General features: G+C 37.7%; 1 protein-coding gene across 2 annotated transcripts in view; it reads right to left on the bottom strand.

The window, feature by feature from the left end:
• Positions 1 to 2,543: 2,543 nt before the first annotated feature.
• Positions 2,544 to 19,670, bottom strand: part of LOC140739441 (pantothenate kinase 3) — a 34,836-nt gene continuing 17,709 nt past the window's right edge. Inside the window, exons 3-7 of one of the 2 annotated variants that reach the window (XM_073067735.1) lie at positions 16,626 to 16,879; positions 16,070 to 16,246; positions 13,027 to 13,150; positions 8,130 to 8,255; positions 2,544 to 4,940 (exon numbers count right to left, since the gene is read on the bottom strand). In XM_073067735.1, the coding sequence (XP_072923836.1) occupies positions 4,890 to 4,940; positions 8,130 to 8,255; positions 13,027 to 13,150; positions 16,070 to 16,246; positions 16,626 to 16,879 (732 nt within the window). In that variant the 3' untranslated portion in view covers positions 2,544 to 4,889. Of the gene's footprint in view, positions 4,941 to 6,562; positions 6,736 to 8,129; positions 8,256 to 13,026; positions 13,151 to 16,069; positions 16,247 to 16,625; positions 16,880 to 19,670 lie in introns of those variants that run through there. The other variant, XM_073067736.1, reaches the window with a different exon arrangement.

Below are 19,670 nucleotides of genomic sequence, written 5' to 3'. Positions count from 1 at the left end.
AAATATTTAGCATGTCAGCTACATATTTAAATAACAGGGTAGAGTTTTGCCTAAGTTAATTATATTTTGAGGATCCAGACATAATTGGACCTTGTACATACATCTTCAGTGACTGCTCGTTAAATAAATGTAATCGTCAAGCTCCAAGATGCATGCTGTCTAGTTATACTAAAATTCAACAAGGCACTCTGAAAACAGAACCTTGATGCATTATGTTAAAGTACACAGCATCACTAAAAATTGATTTATTGTTTATTTATGCAAAAACCAGATAACATCTTTATGCATTATGAAATAATTAAGGTGACTTCACAATTTCTTTGCTCCCAATATTCTACTGGAATTGTTTACTATTTAAGCTACCAGTTTGTAGACAAATTAAATACTCTGAGGATTGTATTACTGCCTCTCAATAAAATTCAGGCCACTGCCTAAGCAAATGATGCCTAGTAAGATGACAGCTAGCAGGATTAAGTTTAGATCCAAAATAGAAACTTCTGACAAAATTTTACATGCAGCTTCAATTTTACTGAAATCCTGCTTTTAAAACTCTTTCTGGTCATCATGCCCGACGCCGGCCCCCTAGGCCTGAGTTGACGTAATAGTAGTAGTAGTGTGGTGATGTACATGGAACAGAGCAAGGAATGGTGTCACAGCAACAGCCTTGCACTTAACATCAGAAAGACCAAGGAATTGACTGTGGACTTAGAAATGGGAAGCCGAGAGAACACACACCAATCTTCACCCAGGGATCAGAAATGGAATGGATGAGCAGTTTCAAGTTCCTGGGTGTCAATATCTCTGAGGATCTATCCTGGACCTAACATATTGATGTAATTACAAAGAAAGCGACAGCAGCTGCATTTGCCTAGGAGTTTGAGTAGAATTGGTATGTCACCAAAGACTCTAGCAAATTTCTGAAAGAACATTCTAATTGGTTGCCTGATTCAGATTCACTTCCTTTTGCTTCAAATGAATGTAGCAGGGAAATTTACAATGGCTATGGTTTATTTAAATTGTAGGAAATAGATTATACAGCATGACAAGTTTAGAAGAGAAATTTCTGTGAAATTATCAGTGAGACTCAGGTATGTCCCTCCCCTGCTTCTGCATACTAGATACCAGAGAGATGTTATGCAATTCCTAACGGTACCAAGACTTAAATGATGAAAAATAACTAATAAATCAGTCTTCAAAAGAAACTCTTATGCCTTGCTATTGAAATTAAGGCAATTAGGAGAAAGAACATTTTAAAATCCAGAAAAAAACAATTGGTACAAAATGGAATTCACTTTTTGATTTAGGGTAGATGTGAAACTTGAATTCTCACCTTTTCCCCAAACCACTTATTTTAGTAACTATATATATTTTTTTTAAAACTGCTCTGCCCATCAATTTCTACAAAAAATAAAATTTTTAAATGCAAATAATTAAACTTAATGATTTGAACAGTTTCATTAATTGCAGAACAGATCAAAGAATTCCAATGCACCTGTATAGCTGATTCAGGTGCCTGAGGAAATATTTAAAGAAAGAAATAAAGTATAACAACTTAAATTACTACTGATTCAGTTTTTAAAATTGTGAGCCAAGGAGATAATGTAGTTAGATCAAAAAAGGCAAATTAATCAAATTAAAGAATGGTGACCAACCACCTTGATGTCACTGCATTTATTAATTCCAATTGAATGTTAGGAAGACTGCAGCCACCATCATTTCTTTAACTACTATTTCTAGCCTTGTCCCTAGTACTTCAGGCTAGGGAGCCTCAGAACCCAGCTTCAAAGGCCAAATGCTTTCCATTGCTATACCCACCCAATTCAATCTTGCAAGCAGACCTCATATGTTCTACCTCAGTCTACCTGCTGCTGAAACTTTCAGTCTTGATATTACCGGTTAATACGACAATATTTAGCTGGTTGGGTTCACCTTTTTCAGTATTCGTAGGTGTTATGCATTTTTGTAGCCTGTATTTTAACAGGAATTTGTTCTGAGTAGGTGGAATGCAACAGTAGTGGAGGGAGATAGAAGCCGAAAAAGGTCAATGGATAATCATCGACGGTTTCAAAAGATATTATAATTTACCAGATCAACATTGGTTGGCATACTACTAGCTCCTCAGTTTTAAATTCTAACCCTCTGTTAAGAATTACCTCTGCCTATTTCTGTTACATCCTCCAAGAATGCACTTCTTCAAGAACTCTATACTTCTCTCATCCTCATTGACTTTGTCCCCACCACTGGAAGCTGTGCCTAACTAGTGTCCATGCCCCAATATTCTGCCTGAAACCTTCTTGTGAACAACCGTTTGGTCATTAGTTTCAAGCGTCCTCCTCACATCTGAGCATACTGTTATGAAATACCGCAATATTTACAATGTAAAATGCAATTAACTGTAGTTGTAATTACAAATAAGTGGGGTAGCCAGAAAGTGCATTCTCTCCATGGATGAGTACAGATTGTACAAAGTCATGAAAGTGTTGACTCAACTGCAGTATTCTTTCCTTTTCATAAGCCTGATGTTTATGAAAACATGAAAATGGGAGAAATACTTTCCGGACGTTTTAGTATAAGCAAGACAAGCAGGGAAACTTTTTTTTTCCCAAATTAAGAGCTTAAAACTTCAAGCCAATTGAATCCCAGCAAGTTAGAGGAACAATATCTGCAAGAACCATTGGGACATAAATGGTACTATTTTCTGTCTCTTTGAAGCTAATGGTAACATCAAACTAAAATATAAAGGCCTGAAAACAAAATAATAAAACAAGCCTCATGTTTACTTTTTGTGGCAATATGCAATTAAAAAAAATGTAGCAAGCAGTTCTGACCAAAATGCTAATGACTGGAATGCAGGGAAAAAAAACAGTGAACATCAATTACTGAAATTTTTATCACTCTATTCAGACATCAAAATTCATAATCCAAATAATAGAAATTAAGGTTACGCCAGGATTGATCAGAGTTAGAGTCGGTTTAAAGAAAAAGTAGAAATGTACAAACAAGTGAGAATACAGATTGTTATAAAAACCTAAATGTGCTTTGTAGAATGAACTCTGTTATTCGTAGCTGAGCTATGTTAATTAACTGCTCTCTGACACGGCGAAACGACCATAGGAGGACTACAGCAAATGTTTGACAGTGTAAATGCTGCTGACAAAAATGAACGATCATCAAAAATTCAACCATCCGAAATACTTAAGGTAATATCCTATGCAAGAAGTGAACACCAATGTTTTGCATTTAGAGTTGCCTCTATTGGTCCAGGCCTCAATTCACTACCTGCTTATATTTTTAGTTATGTATTGTCATTAATTTTCATTTGTAAGCACTAAGCATTTGTAAGACGCCAAATTTTGGAGCCTTCTAACAGTGGTCCAATCCTATTAACTATTAATTGGATTCCCTCTTTCAGTAGAGTTTAATGAGATTACAGTTCAGAGAATTACAGAAGGTACAAGGAATTTTGAAAATAAAGTTGTGATATACATACCTATCCACAGGTAAGATTGTGGCCATTTTTTTCTAAACTGGTGGTCTATTTTTCTGAGAATAAAACAACAATATTCTCTATCCAAGTGGAAAGTGAAGATTAGATGAGCAATTGGCACATAGTCATTATACACGTGAGGGACTGACAGTTGCAGCCAATTAGCAGAATACACAAGGTCAGAGTACATTTAATACTGCTCACATCCTTTCGTAATTGTCAAGTGATTACCAACATCTCCAGCAATTATTGCATGTCACAGTCACTCAGTCAGAAATCATCATATATCAATGTGGAAGGCACTAGTCCAGGACTATTGCACCTTTCAGTGAAAAAATACATTAAATTAACATCCCCTACAAAATTCACATATAATAAAACAACTAACATCAAAGAACTTCAAGAATGATTTGATAACCCAGTTTAGACAACAAGCGTAAAATTTGTTCAGATTCTGATGGTTTATAGAACCACACACCGTCAGATATACCATATCCAGCAATGAAATTATGTTCAGGATCTTCAACAAAAAGTATAACTTTAACTGTGGTTAAAAAAAAATGGTACACAAGTTTAGGTTTCCTCATTTTCTGTAAGGATGTTACATTGTGCAGCTTTAGCTGATACAGGCTTAAGGCATTTTAGAGATCAAAAGATTTCTAGTAATTTCACAAAGGTAGGTTTCCATCCCTCCCTTATAAAATGCACATTTTCCAAATAAAATTAACAACTACTTTATAAAATAAATAAAAGCCACTTTCGGCAAATACATACAGAGATATCAGGTGGGCCTCCCAGGGGTCACATTTTAGTTGCTGACATTGAATCTGGCAACATTAAGAAATTTTGCACTTATTTTCACTAGAGTTATTACTAAAAGAAAGCCCGCTTAAACACTGTATTGCAAAGTGAACGCTCTTGCAACTTCCTAATGTTATCCATTGGGCAGATACCCAATCAAAGATCTTGTTACAGACAATTTCTTCATAATACCTGTGCAAATCAGTACTTATCTTTCTATAAGCAATAGATAAATCTGAGATAAGATAATTCTAAATAAGGCCTTGATTTGCATAGGTTTATCGGTACTTTGGAGACTATCTGAATAGGTTAAAGAGTAAACCAAGATTAGATCGACAAACCCAAATAAATTATGCTGATGTGGCAATACAAAGTATTTAGCAACATTGTTTTAATAAACTAAACCGCATTTAAATGCCCAATATAGTGGCCCCAATTAAAACACTATGATTTTTCACAATTCAAGTACAAAGATTAATAAACCAGCCTGTAGTGTGGCTCAATTTTGTCAAATATTTTCACCAGGTTTTCACCCCTGGAAGAATGTATTTGTTTCCCAGTTGTGCACCTTTCTTCTGTTATCAGCAGGATGTAGAATACCTCAAGTAGAATTGAGAAGTCCAAGCAGGGCACCTACTGCTCCAAAGTAACCCTACAATTTTAAAATGAAGTCATTAATAGAACCTCAGTGCAATATCTTTTCACCAAAACTTAGTTCCTTTTTTTCCCCAAAACAGTAACCTTCCAGACAGAAATGCGGTAGTTAAATTCTTCCCCAAACACTAAATGTTAAGGAGACGAAAGTCTGACTCCTCTTTAACTTCACATTAATGAGATGACCTCAAGTGCTCTTCACTTCCATATTTTACTAAATCATCTGCTATTGGACAATACAGTGGTGTAACATAGGCACTGTTTCATAGCTCTAGCAGCCCGGGTTCAATGGTGATGTTGGGCCCAGTCTGTGTGGAGTTTGCACGTTCTCACGACTTTGGGGTTACTTTTGGGTTCTTTGGTTCCTCCCCACCCCAAAGATGTGTGAACTGGTAAATTAACTGTCTACTGTACATTGTCCTTGGTGAAGGGCAAGTACAGGATTAGAAAGATGTGAGATGATTAAAATGGGATTAAAAAAGAGATTAAGTAGGTGCTCAAGGGTCAGAGTAGACTCACTGGGCTGAAGGGCCTGTTCCCATTCTGTGCAGCTAGTGAAATTCCACTCTACTTTTTCTTCATGTCGCACACTTTATGTAGTCACAAATTTCTACACCTCTGCATATTAATGGCTCAATCACAATATCTAACTTCCCCTCAAACACACTGCAGCCAGCAACGTTGAATCTGTTCACTTCAGTGACACCATTCCACTGAGATTGGTGAACTAAACTCCTGCTAACAACTATCGACTTTCCTCTTCTCAATTGCTTAAGTCCCAATTCTTTACCTATCAAAAACCCTTCCTTGCCTCTTCGACTCTCAAGCCAAGGTCATTCATTTCCGAAATGCTGAAACTAAGCACCAACTAGCATCAAAAACATTGTATTTTCCTTACAGAATTTTCTAATACTCAAATTTGCTCCAAACTACTATTCTTTAGGTTGTGTCATTTTCTGACAAGGTCCAAAAAGTACAATTTTTCCTCCAAACTCTTATTTTCAACCTTGTTCTCCTCATCTGTGCTCAGAAAAACTGAAGCCAAGACATTTATGATTTAAGGACATCTATTTAGAACAGAGATGCAGGGAAATTATCTTAGTCAGAGGCTGGTAAATCTGTGGAATTTGTTGCCATGAGCGGCTGTGGAAGCCAAGTCAGTGGGTGTATTTAAAGCAGAGATAGATAGGTTCTTGATTAGCCAGAGCATCAAAGGGTATGGGGAGAAGGCAGGGGAGTGGGAATGAATGGAAGAATTGTATCAGCCATGATTGAATGGCGGAGCAGACTCGATGGGCCAAATGGCCTACTTCTGCTCCTATTTCTTATGAAGTAGTAGCCCCTGCAATATTGTTGAAATGGAGAAAAACAAGAAAGCATAGATCTTATTCCAGAAACAACAGGACTATTAACATCTCAAAAGGCAGTACGGATCAAGCAGTTCTCCTTGCTTTTAATACTTAAAGTCTATTTTCTCAACATCATGCTATTTTTGAGATATTGCTCTTTATATATTTTGTTGACCGTATTTATCTAAAGCAGTATAAAAACTATTACTGTGAAATACACAAATTTTGTTTTTTTCAGGATAAAGATCTTGTAAAGTCAGCAGTATTTCCCAGCTACATATACGTTCCTTCTCTCAAAATTTACCTGGGTGTTGACTTATAACTTCAGTACCATTAACCAATGAAGATCACTGTCCAATGCTTAGCTATTCTCCCATGATGGCTGTGTATGTAAATAGTGCCAAGCTCCATTGATAGCTAGTTGGGGGATCAGCTAGTAACTGGCTGGAAAACAGAAAATTGGTATGTAACCCAAATCATGGACTGTAATGTGATACTGCTCATGATCTGTACTGCAGTCTCATTATTGAATGAGGAGGATAAAAGAACAAAGTTACAGCCAAGTTTGCATTTTCTGAGTTAGGAGATATTTCAGGTCATGCAGATGTGAGTTACAAGATTAAGCAAATTGGTACAGAGAGGTGGGTAGTGCAATGGTGAATATGTGAGGTTATTGGTCAGGATTTAATAATGAATGGAAACTACTTTCCTTGATGAAAAACTAGAAAAAAATGGAGTGATAGGAATTTAGAGTTTGAGTGCTTAAATCACTAAAACTTTGCACAGGTAAAAAAGTAATCAATTAATAAATCTAATGGACTGTTAATTGACTTTTTTTGGGTGGGTGTAAAACAAAGGGAACATTGGGCTTCAAGTGTAGTAACTTCAGTCAGGGTCCATCTGGAATACTACATTTTGTTTTGGACAAAACATCTCAGGAAGCAGAGAGTGAAGATTTGCCGAAATCTTGTCAGGACATAAAGAATCGAGTCATGAAGATATGTTTATTAATTTTGAGTTTGGAGTGATGTTGGATGATCTAGACACTTGATTAAAATGATAAAGTGACTCAATTCAATAAAGAAACGGGAAGGGTGGGGGAGGTAATTTTAAAAATCAGTAGCAGTCCACACAGGAATTAGAGAGCACGTTTTCACAGAGGGTATAGAGCTGATCGAGAATTCACTCCCTTACAGACTTGGATGCTCGACCAGTCAAAATGAAAGTAGATGGAAAGGGTGAAGCACAGATCCACCATGACCTACTTGAATGGAGCAACATGCATAAGGTCTGAAAGAAACAATGTTACTATGAACGAGGTAGCTTTTTTGGTCTCATTGCCTGGGGCTCTAAATCCAATTATAGCCTGTCATTGCAAATGAGGTTGCATAAGCTCAGTAGGAACATTCAGTGCCTCAAAGCTGAGATTGTTTGGTTGGTATCCAGCAATGCTAAACTGGGACAGTAAACAGTTGACTATTTGCATGCCTGATGGTATTATTTATTTTCTCCTATATCATTTGGGATGATAATCTATGGTGTTACTGTATTGTGTTCCTTAAAATCTGAGTTCTACATCTGTAGTCTGATCTTTCCGAAGCCGGTGCTTAGGTTTCACCTGCTTGCTCATTCAGACTCGTCACATCAGGTGACAAGAACAGGCATCAGTCCATAATCAGACTCAAAGACTTCCCTTAAAGCGGACATTTTAAGAGTTTGCACACTTTTTTAAAAAGTCAATTTAAAGCAAGTTCAATATTTAATTTGAACCAAACACAAAAGCATACAGCAATGTTACTTTAGATGACAAACCACAAACTACCCATTGAAGTACATACCTCATGCTCTAGAAATAATGCCTTCAGTTGTCCCCTTGACCAGTAGTCCAATGCATAGGCCAGAAGCTTCATTGACAGTGTATTAACTCGCAGGAAGTTCCCAACAAAAACAACTCTGTTTATTTTCTGCGAGCAACAGAAGCACAAAGGGATGAAACATTGGGTTCAATTCCTAGATTGTAATATTATAATCTGAAGTTATGTGTTTGAATGATCTTTTACCAATACACTGATTCCTGACCAAAAAAATGTTGAGAACTGCTTAGGGAGGCAAGAAACACTGCTTCTGAAGGGTTAAACTTTTGAAATAAACACTTGTGTCATCTCAAACAAGAGAACTGACATTGCCTGGCCTGCTGAGTTCCTCCAGCATTTTGTGTGTATTAATTTGTATCATCTCAGTTTGCACTTAAAATCATGTGGTCATTACAGTTGATCACAGTGAACATCACAAATTGTATGATTTTTAATGAATGCTTTTCAGGACGTTGCTTCAGGACTTAACTGAAGTTAAACACCAGTGGTGCAAATAAAAGTGCATTCCAACTGAACATAAGTTTAACTGGACCATTTTCTGATATTTCTTCACCATACTTTAAAGTTAGATTCAAACTGTAATACACACATCTCCAACAATATCATCAAACAGTCCTGAAAAACAGGCTTCTGAAGGTTGGCATTTACTGAAGCTAGTATTAAAAACCGGGAAATATAAGGAATACCTTCTGATGAATGATTTTCACTTGCTTTGTTGTTTTCTTTCTAACTTAAACAACAAAATTAATAATAACTTGCATCTTATGTTACAGCTTATAAACTTCTTTGGGCTTTTTCAAAAACCAGTACAGGTAGATATGATAATGAAATGCCAAATAGATATAGAATTAGGTAACTTGATTTGGAAAGTAATGGCTGCACTGAGTAAGCTGAGGATTTCTTGCAATCTTCAGAAGATGCCAAGTCTCTGCACTTTCATAGCCCTGTACAATGCTGCTTGATTTTCACGTCACAAGGCAGCACTGTAAAGAAGCCGAAAGTATAGAGAATCTATGATCTTTTCAGCTTTTGACCATCTTTGCAGCTTTCAGAAAAAAAAATCTTCTTTGTGTGATGCACAGATTTTCCTATCTGAAAATATTGAGATTTAATATCCATTCAGAAACCTTATCCAAGTCAGAAGGTTATGCATTTAAGCCTCAGTTCAAGTCCTGAGTGATAATCCTTGCAGTTGTTCCAGTGCAGTAAGGTGGGGTGATTGTTGCATTGTTTGCAGGGAACAGAATAAGTAGATGGTGAAGCTGTCACTGCAAAAAGATATATTGAGATCTCTTGACAGCTTGGCCAATATTCTTAATTAATAGTCCTTTGGTGGGCGGGGGCAGAAAAAAAACTTGTCTACCCTAAGCAAACCAATCTACTGTGCAAACTCCACTAGGTAGTGGCCATTTGTCTGAATCACGTTTATCAGGCCTAAACCAGTCTTCTCAATCACAGCCACTTATAAGATGGTGCCGGAAAGTGACGAGAAACTCTGCATGCCTTCTGAAGGGAATCATCAAACATTCCTGTTCAGGACTACCACAGCTGAAATCTGCAGTCATGGCCATGGGTACTTCAGTAAGCAACATCATTTTAAGATGTTTAAGATATCTAACAATCCTCAAAGCAGGCATTTCTCGAACTTTAGACTCAGGGTGCAAGTTTTCCATGAAAGGAAACACGGAAAGCACACTGGACTACAAGTGAGATTGAAATGCAAGGCCCTTAGACCCCCACTTCTGACTATCTTGGTGGCAAATGCAGTCTCTGGAAAATAAAATGGAAGACCTTAGAGGAAGATTGCAGTACCAGATACTGCTGTGCACTTTGCTTCATGGAAACATGGCTCACCCCTACCATTTCAGACGCAGCACTGCTGCTTGAGAGCTTCACCATATTGTCAGAACAGCTGAGTCTCTTAAAGGTAAAAGGTAGAAGGGGTGGAGCATACTTCGTGATTAACTCATCATAGTGCATGGTTGTGGCAGTTCTATCTCATTCTTGCTCACCTAGCGGGCAAGTTTCTTCCATTTTATCTGCCAAGGGAGTTTTCTGCCATCATCCTGGTAGTGATGTACATTCCACCCTAGGCCAGCATCAAGCAGGCACTGGAGGACCTGAGCAGTCACGAAGCAGCACACCCGGATGCCTTCATGATCAACGTGGGGGACTTCAACCAGGCCAGCTTGGAGACCAATTATCATCAAAATATCACCTGAGGAAACAGGAGCTAACACACTTGAACACTGTTACACCACCATCAAGAATACTTACGGTGACATCCCACACCTGCACTTTGGCAAGTCCAATCACCTGGTTGTCTCTCTCAGTCTCAGTGTACAGGCAGAGACTGAGGGCTGCATCACCAGTAGGTATAGTCAAGCGAGGTGGAGGAGTGTTTAAAGGACTACTTTGAATCAGTGAACTGGACAATATTCAGGGATTCATCTTTGAATCTGAACGAATATGCCACAGTTGTCACCAACTTCAAGACCTGTGTGGATGAGTGCCTGCGAGAACATAGCAGACATACCCAAACCAAAAGCTGTGGATGAACCAGGAGATTCGTTGTCTGCAGTGGGCTAGATCTGTGGCATTCAAGACTGATGATCCAGAACTATACAAATCCAGGTACGACTTACAGAAGGCTAGTTTATGAGTGAAGAAACAATTCCAATTGAAGTGAGAGACAAAAATCGGATGCAGCTCAGCATTCAACACCATTGTATCCTCAGCACTGATCAACAGGCTTTGTACTACCCTCTGCAACTGGACCCTTCACTTCCTCACTGGGAGATCACAGTCAGTGCATATCAGAAATAACATCTGTCCTCGCTGACAATCAACACTGGTGCACCTCCAAGGATGGGTGGTTAGCTCACTGCTGTACGCTCTACACCCATGACTGTGTAGCTAGGTACAGCTCAAGCACCATCAATAAATTTGCCAATGACACAACTGTTGTTGGCCGTATCTCTGACAGTAAAGAGGAGTAGTACATGAGCAAGACAGGTCAGCTGGTTGAGTGATGTCGCAACAACCACCTTGCACTCAACATCAGTAAGATCAAGGAAATGATTGTGGACTCCAGAAAGTAAGTCGAGGGAACACACACCTGCCTTCATCTGAGGGATCAGGAGCAGAAAGGGTGAGCAATTTCAAGTTCCTGGGTGACAACATTTATGAAGGTCTATTCTGGGCCCAACATTTTGATGCAATTACAAAAAAGGCACAAAACAGTGGCTGTATTTCATTAAGATTTTGAGATTTGGTACGTTGAAGACTCTACCAAATTTCTGCAGATTGGAAAGCATTCTAATTGTTTGCATCACTGTCTGGTATGGAGGGATCACTGCACAGGATCGGAAAAGGCTTCAGAAGGTTGCAAATTCAGCCAGCTTCATAAATGGGCAATACCCCTCCCCCCCCCACAATTGAGAACATCTTTGAAAAGGCACTTTTATACTTTGTTATTTTTATGTATTGCACTGAACTGTTGCTGCAAAACAACACATTTCACAACATGGCATGATTCTGATTCAAAAATGGCAATTAGTTGATCATTCATCTAAATATCCTGATAGGATCGTGTTGAATAAGAAGCTACTACCTATGTTCATCTACTTAATTTGGAGAATGACTTCAGAGTGATTTATGTTTAGAAATTTGGTGAGAAATATAATGTTGACCTACATTTAAAGTATTAGTGAATGAACATAAATGTGTTCGCATATTTCTGACCAAATTTACACCATCCACATCAAGAGATTCTTATTTCATAAGATATGCAGACATTGCATTGGTTTAAAGAGACAAAATTTATTACTCTCTTGAATGCATGAATACAGTAGGCATGTATCGAAAATAATGTTAACACATCTGGTGGTACTTCTGCTGGTGGTCTTTCTGAACCAGGAACTACAACAAGGTGATTGAAGTTTCATCTACACAATATCCAAATGTCTACTTTTTAAATCACTGACTGAATGCATAATTATGAAATTGATAAGCCATGAACCCATTAGGTTATACAATACGATCCCAAAAAACACTACTCAATTTTGTAATGTGCTCATTTTTGAACAAGTTAACCAGTCCTAAAATAGCAATAGATAAAACATGCAGCTTTTTGATATTGTGACAATTTTAACTGCGTTAATAAGCAAAATGCAACTTAGTCTGAAATTGCATTAAATTTATCTTGCATCAGAAGCACAATTTAAAAATGTCTTCAATCTCCAGTAAAAAAATGGATATATTCAATAGTTCATTAAAAATCTTACAAATTCAGCAGTTATTATTTCAACAGAGCTCTGATTATCTGATTCCCAAGAAAATATATCCTAAAATATGTAAAATTTGTTACCACTTAATCGGTAGTAAGCAATCATAAATGATGGGTAATGAGGAAATTTCTCTAGTAAATTACAATTGTAAGTCCAAAGCTGTAATCAGTTTATGGTGATCAATAACAAGTTGTAGTAAACATAGCAAAAAGCCAGAGGCCAAAAATTCTACTCCTATCAGTTCTGTATAGAAACAGGAACTTCAATATCAGAATAACTACTCATTATGATATGTAAAGTTTAGGAGAATGAAGTAACAAAGCAGAATTCAATGGCTAAAAGGTTACCTTTATGATCTTATTAAAGGAACTTACCCTGCTGCTTCAAAACAACACTAAAGGGCCAAGCTCAAAGCTAATATTAAAAATAATTTCTATGTTAAAACTAAACAAGATTAAGTTGATTATTTTCTCAATTAACTATGGTGTCTCTCATTTCTGGGGACTTCATGGAAATACACAGTACAGTAAAGACAACTATCTCCTACAAAACATTAGTGATAGCCACTATACCTCATTCAATGCACACATTCGTGCAATGGATCCAATGTTGTTTGTGATGGTGACCAAGGTAGCTCTTGCTAGGTCTTCTTTGCTAACTAAATCACGTTTCTCTCTGCAAATCATGTTGCCAAAGCTACAAGGGAATAAAAAAGCAAAATATTACTCACTCAAAACAATAACACACATTTGGTACTGACCATAATAATTTTAATTAAAGTGAACCAGTCCATATCTTCATCAATCTCAAACTCTATTGTTTTGGGTTCACTGTGAATCCTTTTTGAGACATATAATTGGAAATTTCTGCCACTACTACACAAAATCCATTTGTCATTTTGTTTTTACCTTAAAACTTGACAAATTGAGATAAAATATGAAATTGCTGAGTACCCTTATGGATAAAACTGATAATGAACACTGAGTTGAAATGTACTTTTGCCCTATATTTACCTTAATTTACATTTTTGAATATTTTTTGTTGCAATTTGTGTAATGGGGGTGTTGTACATGGGGGGGATTGATATTTTTCTTTGAACGGATTGGTTTTATAGCTCTTCTTTGTTTTGTGGCTGTCTGTGAGGAAGATGAATTTCAGGGTTGTATACTGCATATATACTTTGATAATAAATGTACTTTGAGTCTTTGATCATTATATATGTGCCAGCCTGAGAAAGCCTGGAAGCAGCATGTTGAACTGTGGGGTTGTCTCAGCTTAAGCGAATGTTGTCCTAAACTAACAAGTATTTCTTTGGGGATTATTGATGAATGATCAAATCGGAAAAATGCCAGAAGAGGAGAAGAGGACAGCTTTAGCACTTCACTAACCACTCTTGTTAAAGTTAACTGGATAAGCACAAATTCAATCCCTCAGCTCCATACAATTTTGCTGCACAAGGAGAAAATCAGGAATACAAGGTACTTTAGGTATCAGTTAACTTAATCCACATGACCCATACGTATAATCACAAGAAATCAAAAACAATATAGACAGCTTTACTTCAAAAGAGCCAACTCTTCTCTCTGTTCTTTTCTCACTGCTGCCTTCAGGTAGAAGGTATAGGTGCCTCAGGACTGGCTCGAGGACAGTTACTACAACTCAGTCAGCAGGCTTTTGAACAAAAGAGAATATTCTATTTCTGGTGTTCCCACAAGCAATTATTACACTTTAAGGACTCTATAGCTTGTTACTTCATGCTGTAGTTATTTATTGCTATTTATCTTTGTATTTGCACAGTTTGTTGTTCATTGATTCTGCTTACAATTACTGTTCTACAGATTTGCTAAGTATGTATGTACATGGTGACATATACGTACTGTGATAATAAATTTTACTTTGAACTTTGAAGTTATTTATTCTTCAGATCATTTTCATAATTACAGTAGCCGCTGTTTGTGGCTAACAAAATTGATAGATTTTATGATAACGAGAAGCAGCAGGTTCCTTCACCAACAAGGGCTATAAGAATGGGTCATGGGTTTAAAGCAATTGGTCAAAGGATTAAAGAGCAGATGAAATATTTTTTTAATCAAAAAATGTTTGACTTCTCAAATTTACTACCTAAAGGAATGGTAGAAACAGGAACATGCAATGTATTCAAAAACTAAACAGATGAACATAAAGTACTGAGTACAAAGTCCATGGACAAATAGCCAAAAATCAAAAGACAAGATAGCCGTTCTACAGCATGTAAAGGCAAAGATGACTGGCCTACATCTATTCTGTAAACTTGTGAGTCCCTGATGTAATACTCAGACTATCTAATAAAATGTGGGCATCTAAACTCTAACATTGTAAGCTGGTGTACATACTCTTCAAATAGACATTTTCCATTTTAATTAAAAGCTTACTTAGTAATTATTACTGCACTCCATCTTGTATTTCTCCCTGCAGGCATAATGGCAGTGAAGTGTTTTTCAAAGTATTTTTATGGTAATAACCATGCATTGTAAACATTCCCAACAATTAGTAGGAAAAACAGAAGAACAAAATAAAGGTCACACACACACGCACAAAGTGCTGGAGGAATTCAGCAGGTCAGACAGCATCAAAGTAAAGAGTACAGTTGACATTTCAGGCCAAAACCCTTCTGCATTTTGTGTGTGTTGCTTGGATTTCCAGCACCTGCTGATTTTCTCTTGTTGTGAAAAAAGGTAAATTGGTTTATTGTCATATGCACTGAGGTACAGTAAGAAAATTGCCTTGCACACCGTTCATACAAATTAATTACAACAGTCCATTGAGGTAGTATGAGGTAAAACAGTAATAGAGAGCAGAATTAATGGATAAATTGGTTTATTGACACATGTACCTAGGCAACAGTGAAAAAGCTTGCCTTGCATAACATTCATATGGATCAATTAATTACAATACATTGAGTTAGCACGAGGTAAAATAATAACAGGGTGCAGAATAAAGTACTATGGTACAGAGAAAGTGCAGTGCAAGGTTCAAGATCACAATCAGGTAAATTCTAAGACCAAGAGTCCATCTAATCATAGTAGGGAAACATTCAACAGTCTCATCACAGTGGAATAGATGCTGTCCTTGAGCCTGGTGGTATACGCTTGCAGACTTTTGTATCTCCTGCCCAATGGAAGAGGGAAATGAGAAAATGACTTGGGTGGGTCTTTGATTATGCTAGCTGCTTCAATATGGCAGTGACAAGTGCAGAAAGAATCCATGGAGGGGAGACAGGTTTCCATGATTATGCTGAGCAGTGTCCACAACCCTCTAGTTTGTGATCACAGGCAGAGCAGTTGCCATACCAAGCTGTAATGCATTCAGACAGGATACTTTCTATAGTGCATCAGTAAAAATTGGTGAGGACCAAAGGGAAGAGGAAGAGACAAAATAAATAAATATCTAGCCAACCGTTTGCTCACAGGCCTCTGGAGGACTTTGTTGCCTCTTTTCCCACATTAAAGGCATGATGTTCTTTCCAGCACTGTCTGTTTTTCTGAATGGAGTGTAAAATATACTGCTGCAGGAGTGACCAAAGGGCTAAATTAAATCACTTACAATAATACAATTTGCACCATCACTTGTACTTACCTGGAAGCTACTGCCCAACCTGGCAAACCAAATCGCTCGTAGTCCCCTCCATAGATATCCCGGACTAGTTTGTCGGCCATTGTGCTGTCACCTTTAGAGGCCATTTCAAGAGCTTCATCGAAAGTCTCACAACCTGTAAGCAAACAGCAGAGGCCCAGGAAGGTTCCACCTCCTAAACTGAAAGAAACATTACAAGAATAATTAACAACCAATGCAAGAATAGCTATTTTAGGAATAGTAAACTGAACATTTCAAAGTAAGTAGCTTCCTTTCATGTAACTGATGCTTCTTCACTCAGACGAGATGAGCAAGGCCCTTAAACAAGCTGGCTACAGCTACCTCCATGCTTTGAGAGACATCATGCAGTGGCCACAGTTTGAGATTACAGTGATGTGGGTAAGAGCCACAACGTTGCCTGTTTTTTCAAGGCAACTTAGTGAACTAACTGGAACTCTGTACAACTGCTCTTACACCTAAATATGTACACTCCAGTGATGTAGGATGATAAGTTTAATCAGGTTAAAACATTGAATTCTCATAATTACTGATAACTTACCTGGTTCCAGTTACTCTTTTATAATGGTCCTTTGAGTAAACAGCTAATATGCTGACTCCTGAACCAATGTTCACCACGAGCAAAGGGTAAGGGTCATCAAGGTTGAAAGGCATCTTCTGGCATTTCTCAGGATCAGAGGCATTCTCAAAGTAGTAACATTCTGCCTGGCCATTAAAGCTGAGAGAATCAATGTGCAAAAGGCCATTAACCAGGCAGTCCAGTTCATCCAGTTTGTGTAACTGCAGATTACCAATCTGAAAGGAATTGAGTTCATTAGTTGCTCTGGAAAACAGATCCAGTATCTTTACTTGATAATAATTAATAACAAAACACTAAAGTTCTACCATCCCATTGTTCACTTTTATGACTGATGTTCAGAAGAAGTGATATGTAACAGCAAGTAAATTTCTAGCAAACTTTCTAATTCTGTTCAGTAAACAACAATTAGCAGTAAGGCACAATGCTTGTTACCATACGTGAAAACAAATGTTGAAGACCGTATGGCTGTAGTTAGTCTAATCTACTTCTGGTTGCTCCTTATAAAATTGAGTGTGAAGGAAAATAAATACAAATTGAAACAAAAAACTTGAGTACACCTCCCTGCACCAGTTGTAACTGCACTTTAAGAACGAAGGAAGAAAATGCAGGAAACATCAACCTAATTAAGACAGCATCAAGGGGGTTAAGCCGATACCTTTAAGAACCTGAAAAGTTAACGCAATAAACATGTTTTAACTTACAGAGAATGGGAGTGGTGGAAAGAACAAAAAGAATGTGAGCAATAGGGTGGAGACCAAGAAAGAATTAATGTCAAATAGCAGCTAGGAGAAGCTGAGAGCCCTGATGGAGGCACAACATTTCAGCTGTTTATCTCTGTCCATTGTTGCTGCATGACTTGCTGAATTCATCCAGCAGTTTTTGTGCTGCTCAAGACTTCCAGCACATTTTGTATGTCTGACAGAAGGTGACGATGGCTTGGTAATTACACCTGATTTGCCTCAAGTGTAAATATGAGGGAGATGAATGAGACAGAGGAGAGAGAGAAAAAAACAATGTTGAAACTTTGACATACAGAGCAGGTGTTGGAAATATAAAATGACAGCCTATTTATTGGAAATGCCAAGTGGATCAGGCTGCACCTGTGTACAGAGTAAAACTTAACGCTACCGGTTGGTGACCTTGCATAACACTGATTTACTTTGCATAAGCTGGAAATGCTAGCTTCTACCGGTAGTTCTGATGCAAAATCATCAACCTGCAATCTTAATTCCATATTTTCCTCTTATCTTCTATCTACTAGCCCTCCAGATAGGTCAGTTGGCATTAACAGGCAATCACAATTCTCTCAGTCAGCATTAACAACGCACATCATTCAATCTCTCGGTCTCCTTCCAATGAGATCCCCTCATCCCCTCCCCTGCAACTTAAAACGTGCTAATAGTTTGCATTTTCCTCAGTTCTAATGGAAGGTCATAGAAGCATTAATGCTGATTTTTCTTCACAAATGCTGCCTAATCTGCTGAGCATTTCCAGCAATTTCCAGATTTGTTACAGATTGCTAGCTTCCGCAGGGTTGTGCTTTTGCTTTTTTAGTATTTAAGAATGCTGAAGCCCGAAACGGCGACTGTTTGTTCATTTCCATAGATGCTGCCTGACCAGTTCAGTTCCTCCAGCAATTTGTATGTGTTGCTTAAGAATGCTGCTTGCTTTCGCAAATCAGCTAAAAACAATACAAAATAGAGAATCTGCCTTGTGTACATTTCATTAGAATCACTTATGTTGGTGGTGCAGTATACCATATATCACTGTGACTGAACACAGTTACATATACAAATATGGGGAGAATACGGCTTCAGTTGACACTTTTAGTTCAATAATCCAAAATTCGGTGATAATTAACACTTGTGTCAGTACCTAAACTGTAATCACTCCAACACCATCCTGATGTTATACAACTTAAATTGCAATGCATTAATTTGTGTCTGGAGTAAGCAAGAAGCAAACCCATGCTGTAATGCTGACAGCTCTTGGTACAAAACAATTCCCTTTGAAGCACCAACCTGCATTACAAGGCAGCTTCAAACATAGAGACCAGAAGTTGTTTTACTTTGATAATCACACAAAAGCCAAAAAACAGAACAGGAAATAAATAAGAATAATCACCCAGAACTAGAACTGAAATAGAGTTGTTGTGAGGGAGGATGTGGATACACTGTATGTATGGGGGAAAGGGAATGCTTTAATTTGCAACATAGGTAGCTGAAGACATGGCTTCTAACATCACTGAAGAGATACAGAAAAGGTTAGAGTCACTTGAATAAGTTGACTGGGGGAGGAGGAAGGCTCAGAGGAAAGAGCTGGGTAGATTACAGAATGTGACAGGGTTGAATGCTCCGAGCGAGCAGGCTAAGCATTAAGGATGAGGATTTTCATTCTGGTAGCGTTTGGGGATTGAAAGTTAAATGCAAGGCAGAAAGAAGAAAATTATAAATGAACCAGACCTGGAGTGAATAGATACTGATAACAGTGTCTTTGATAGGACACAGCACTACCATTCACTATTCAGAACAAAAATAGCACCCATTTCTGTACCAAAACAACTTTCTCCAAGGTATGCTACAGTAGCACTTCATATTATCTGAAGCATACTACCTTGCTTCAGTTCCAAATGAGAACTCACTATAGTCTGTGAATCAGAGCTGTATAAAATATCTCCATCTGTGCAGAAAAGCATTTTGCAACCTCCCGCATTGAAAGAGACTATTATAATTACCTTTCATAATGTCAGAACTGCATGCATAATGTTTCTACTGTGCATCATAGGGTGATCCTAACATTCTATAGACTGGATTACAACCAGCTATGCTCTGAAGGTAGACAGTCTTTGCAGCCAGTGTTTTGCAGTCACTTTAAATGACTATTTATGAGGTCAGATGTTAAGACTAAATTGTGCTGCAACAGGAGGAAATACTTAAGCAAATTGAGATGAGGCTTTAAAGGCTTGTAGGATGCGTAATAGTACGTCACTGAAAAGTGGCAGAGAAT

This window comes from Hemitrygon akajei, chromosome 15 (genome assembly GCF_048418815.1).
Source record: "Hemitrygon akajei chromosome 15, sHemAka1.3, whole genome shotgun sequence".
NCBI classification, from domain to species: Eukaryota; Metazoa; Chordata; class Chondrichthyes; order Myliobatiformes; family Dasyatidae; genus Hemitrygon; species Hemitrygon akajei.
Note: the sequence above shows the minus strand (reverse complement) of the source record. Positions and strands in the feature narration are given on the sequence as shown.